Source organism: Plectropomus leopardus, chromosome 6 (genome assembly GCF_026936395.1).
Source record: "Plectropomus leopardus strain MGB_pleo_1.0 chromosome 6, ASM2693639v1, whole genome shotgun sequence".
Taxonomy (NCBI): Eukaryota; Metazoa; Chordata; class Actinopteri; order Perciformes; family Serranidae; genus Plectropomus; species Plectropomus leopardus.
In genome coordinates, this window is record NC_142181.1 from 17,845,664 (window position 1) to 17,849,876 (window position 4,213).

The 4,213-nt window shown below is 40.8% G+C and overlaps 1 protein-coding gene across 3 annotated transcripts; it reads left to right on the forward strand.

The window, feature by feature from the left end:
- Window positions 1-342: 342 nt before the first annotated feature.
- LOC121964247 (uncharacterized) lies at window positions 343-3,997 on the forward strand. Of its 3 annotated transcripts, XM_088078900.1 has the most exons (7): window positions 343-900; window positions 1,238-1,336; window positions 1,432-1,515; window positions 1,710-1,865; window positions 2,131-2,313; window positions 2,954-3,421; window positions 3,499-3,997. In XM_088078900.1, exons 1-5 carry the CDS (start codon window positions 629-631, stop codon window positions 2,153-2,155), a joined length of 636 nt encoding a protein of 211 aa, XP_087935026.1. In that variant the 5' UTR covers window positions 343-628; the 3' UTR covers window positions 2,156-2,313; window positions 2,954-3,421; window positions 3,499-3,997. The 3 variants fall into 3 exon arrangements, with proteins under 3 accessions (XP_087935026.1, XP_042370398.2, XP_042370396.2); XM_042514464.2 differs by having other exon boundaries at window positions 1,748-1,865; window positions 2,954-3,994; XM_042514462.2 differs by having other exon boundaries at window positions 2,954-3,993.
- Window positions 3,998-4,213: the final 216 nt, after the last annotated feature.

A 4,213-nucleotide genomic window follows, 5' to 3' on the forward strand; every position in this document is an offset into this window, starting at 1 on the left:
TCAGGTTGAAAAGCAGAGTATTACCAGAAAATATACAAAAATTGTATTTTATTTCAGAGGACAAGGACTGTAGAGGGAAATCTCCCTTTAAATATCAGTATGCACAAACTACTTTAAAGCAAATGTGTGCCTCAGTTTGTGGTGTCGGACTGTGGAATTCCTCAGAGAATTATTTAAAGAGTAATAACATCTTTCAGTTTAAAAAATGTATAAGGAGAAAATAATTAGACATTTTGAAATTGCCAGGTAATTTTTTTTTTATTGATGGTGATAGCTTTTGATTCTTTCTCTCTCTCTCGCTCTCATTTTCTCTTTAAGTTTTGTCTTTCTAACTGACAGACAAACCATTTTTTCCCCTCCGAGAACCGCCACCTTAACGTGGTGGAGGGGTTTGTGTGTCCCTGTGATCCTGGGGGCTGTGTTGTCTGGGCCTTATAGCCCCTGGTAGGGTCTCCCAAGGCAAAGTGGTCCCAGGGGAGGGACCAGACCAAGAGCGGTTCAGAAAAGACAGAGACCGAACGTTTTTTTTTTGTTTTTTTTTTAAAAGATTTTTTTTTGGGGCATTTTAGCCTTTTTAATAGACAGGACAGATCAACAGCGTGAAAGGGGGAAAGAGAGTGGGGACGACATGCAGCAAAGGGCCTCGAGTGGGAGTCGAACCCGAAGCTGCTGCAGCAAGGACTCTGCCTCTATTCTTGGGGTGCCTGCTCTGTCACTCAGCCACCGACGCCCCACTGGACTGAATTTTGAGGACACGAGTACCTCACCTGGTATGGTCGGGATACACGCGCTGGTGAGTGTGTGGTGGCTGGGCCTCTGCCCATGGGCTCAGCCTGAAAAGACTACATGGAGCCGCCATCCTGTCGGCCCACCACCCGCAAGGACAGGGGTCAAGGTCAGGTGCGTTTTGTGCTGTGTATGAAGCTTTTTAGTTTACTAAGCAGCAGCTTTTATATACGTTCCCGCATGTTACAGTGTTACCAGTGCGGGCAGGAATTTATTTGGTCATTATTAACGGTACATTGGAATAATGTGTTAACATATTTTGACTGGTTATGGTTAAGTTCTGTCCTGCGAAGTGATCATATCTGCCACTATAATAACGTCAACTAGGCTAATATTAGTGGCTAGCATTATAATAAGTCAGCTGTTAATTTTCATTTTTACAACAGCTTACAATGAAAACAAGCAGCAGGTTTATGGATTTTACACTAATGTTCACATTCTGCTGTAACAGCACAGGGATTCCTGAGCAGACCAGGAGACTCATGCAGTTGCAGGTGGAGAACAAGGATCAGTTCACAAAGAAGAGATATGCTGTCAAGCAGCTGTGGGAGTGAGTGACCAGGCTGTGTGATTTCCCCACCAATGTATAATTTCATATTTCTTTAAAGCATGACATAACTAATCACTCTTTTTCATCTGTTACAGGACACTGATCAAAGTGGAGCGTTTCCTGGGCCTTTCTGAAAGGTTTATTCATCGTGCTGTTCTGGGACAGCATGTGTGCAAAAGGTAGAGATTGCTGCTGCATACAGTTACATTTTGGCATGAGACAGCCTTGTATTCATCAAACACTACAAAAAGGAAAGAAAAGAACCAGCGTATCAGTACAAACAGCTTCTTATCTCACTGTTTTGAAAGGAGCAGCATCAGTTGTGAATAATAGCCATTAATAGCCATTAAGTTTCTGTTTGTCCTTTTCTCAGACAGACTTCTCTCTCGTGTCCCTGTCTCGTGTGCACAGTGTTGGGTATTGACAGAGTGCCGTGGTGGGGTACGCTGTGCAGTGCTGGGATGTGCCTTTATCACAGCGTCGGTCGTTTGGTTCGTTGTCTTTCCATGCCTCAAGAAGAAAATCAAGTGTGAGTAAATCTTACACTTTTGGACTTCCACTCACAAATGCATTTCAAATGAAAACACATTTTAGGCTTATTGCCCTTTATTGAAATCTAATTATTTTGCTTGGAATTGCAAAATCCTTGCATAGCCAAGAAAATAATGAAAAAAGGTGTGTTTAAAAATAATTTTCTATGGTTGATAGGATGTTTTGGAGTAAATAAGCTTGTTATAAGCCTTGCCTAAAATGTGACACACTTGATCTCAGTTAAACACTGTAATGTACTTCAGGAGAAACAGCCCCGGCTCCCTGTGAACCTCCACCAATGGAGAAGAAGTCCAGCACCCAGTGTGACCTTCAACCCCAGACTCCTCCAGCAGACAGTCAGAGGACTGCTTTCAAACTTGGAGGTTCAGAGGAAGCTGACCTGGACAACAACGACATGGAAACTAAAGACTTGGATATCGGCAATGGTGAGAAATGAATAGGGTTTTTTTTTTTTTTTTAGAAATCTTCCTTTATTGTGAAATGCTGTGATAAAAGAACAAGTGAAGGCAAGTGCAGGAACATATAAACAGGAAAAAAAGAGATTTATAAAGTGAAATAAATGCAGAAAATAAAAGTACTGACAGAGTAGAACACCCCCCCAAAAAAACCAAAAACAAAAACAAAAGTTTTTTGTTGTTTTTTGCTCAAGGTCTTTAAAATCATGCATTGCATACTGCAAAATGTAGCTGGATGTAGTTGGATATCCTGGTATTTTTGGCATACTGCATTTTACATACTTAGCATTGGGACATACTAAATCCTTTTCTTCTGGCATACTCAGTAGTATGGCAGTATGGGTATTGGAACGCAGGGAAGGTCTTTGATCCATAGCTTAAAGACTGGAGTACATTTTTTCCTTCTATTTAAGCAGAATAAGTCACTACTTAAAAGAGATGAAAAAGTTATTTTTTTTTGCCTGATAACTTAGATGTACATCTGAAATAATTGACCTTTTTTATATTTATCTGACTGTATAAGTCTGACAACATCTGACCTTAGCAGTTGTTTAAGCGCAAGTAAATCAGACTAAGTTTACCACTGAATTGCAAAAATTTATTTTCATAGGTCTGAATGGCACTGTTGGCCCCATGATGATCCCTGATCCTCATAGTTGACGATCCCACACCATCCAAAAAGATTCTGGCCTCTACAAAGATCTGCTGCACGAGCTTCACATGGCTAAGGTTGGTGACTTCATTGGTGACAGTGACACAGAGAAGTGTCCCATCAGGAGGAACAACAGCTACACCTCCTATACCATGGCTATTTATGCCATTCAAGGAGATCCTAAATACAAGGACATGGATGGTGGGCTGCAGAGAAGGTCGAAGGTGGACGGTTACAGCAGCTACAGCTCTGCATTGACCAATGGGAGTGCAGTCCAGGAAGAGCTGGCTCTGTGGTGTCCAACGCACCAACACCCCTGTGGTTGCTTCTTTATGGCAAAGTGGGAATTCGTGCTGGACTCTGCCCATGGTCTGCATCACTCTTCGGCCCCATACCCAAAGACCTTACACCCATTACACCCTGCAGGTATGCCCCACATTTACAACAGCTAAAATTTGGATATATCGGATAGTCAAAGCCCACTAACTTTTATTCCCATTCAGTGTGTTCAGCATTGAGCTAGCTTCAGCACTCACAGACTCACACACACTGGCGTCTGTATCTTCATCGCCTGGTTTGTTACGACCATATCTCTGGGCGGATCAGTGCTCCCATCATGGCTCTCTTCATATATGCTGTTCTGTGAGCCTGTCAGCCACACTTTTATTTCAAATGACAGACTGCTGCCAGCAGTTTTGTTTGGCTGACTGATAAAATTGGGCTATTAACATGTTCTGTTCGGTGCTAATGATGATTTGTATAAAATCATTCATTGTCTTTTCAAGGTCAAGCCAATGATATTACCTCACAGGAATATGTCCTTGAATGATGTAGGATCTAATAACACTGTTCGAATATCATTTGATCTTGTATATCCTTATGTATATTTATATAAAAGCAATGTGTATTTAAAATTTAATTGAACTGAATTGTGCATGCAACAGGACAAATAACAGTTATATTCTATGTTTTCGCCTTTGGATTCAATAAAAAAAGAGTTGCTTGATTTACTTGAGTTTCAGTGTGTTAAACTTACTACATTTTCCACCAAATCTTTTGTGTTTGTGTGTGAGTGGGAGGGTGGAGTCAGTTAAACAAACAAAATTAAATAAAAATAAATACCTAAAAAGTTTTGGGTCATACCCTCTTCCTCCCATGTTTTCATGCATAGCATTTTTGAAAAAATAATGGCTTAATACTGTTCTCATTTTTTTCATC

Excerpts from the sequence above, each read along its gene's own strand:
- LOC121964247 (XM_088078900.1), top strand. The coding sequence starts at position 629 with ATGCAGCAAAGGGCCTCGAGTGGGAGTCGAACCCGAAGCTGCTGCAGC. Across the intron at positions 1,516-1,709 it reads GGACAGCATGTGTGCAAAAG|ACAGACTTCTCTCTCGTGTC; the intron begins GTAGAGATTGCT and ends TCCTTTTCTCAG. Across the intron at positions 1,866-2,130 it reads CCTCAAGAAGAAAATCAAGT|GAGAAACAGCCCCGGCTCCC; the intron begins GTGAGTAAATCT and ends AATGTACTTCAG.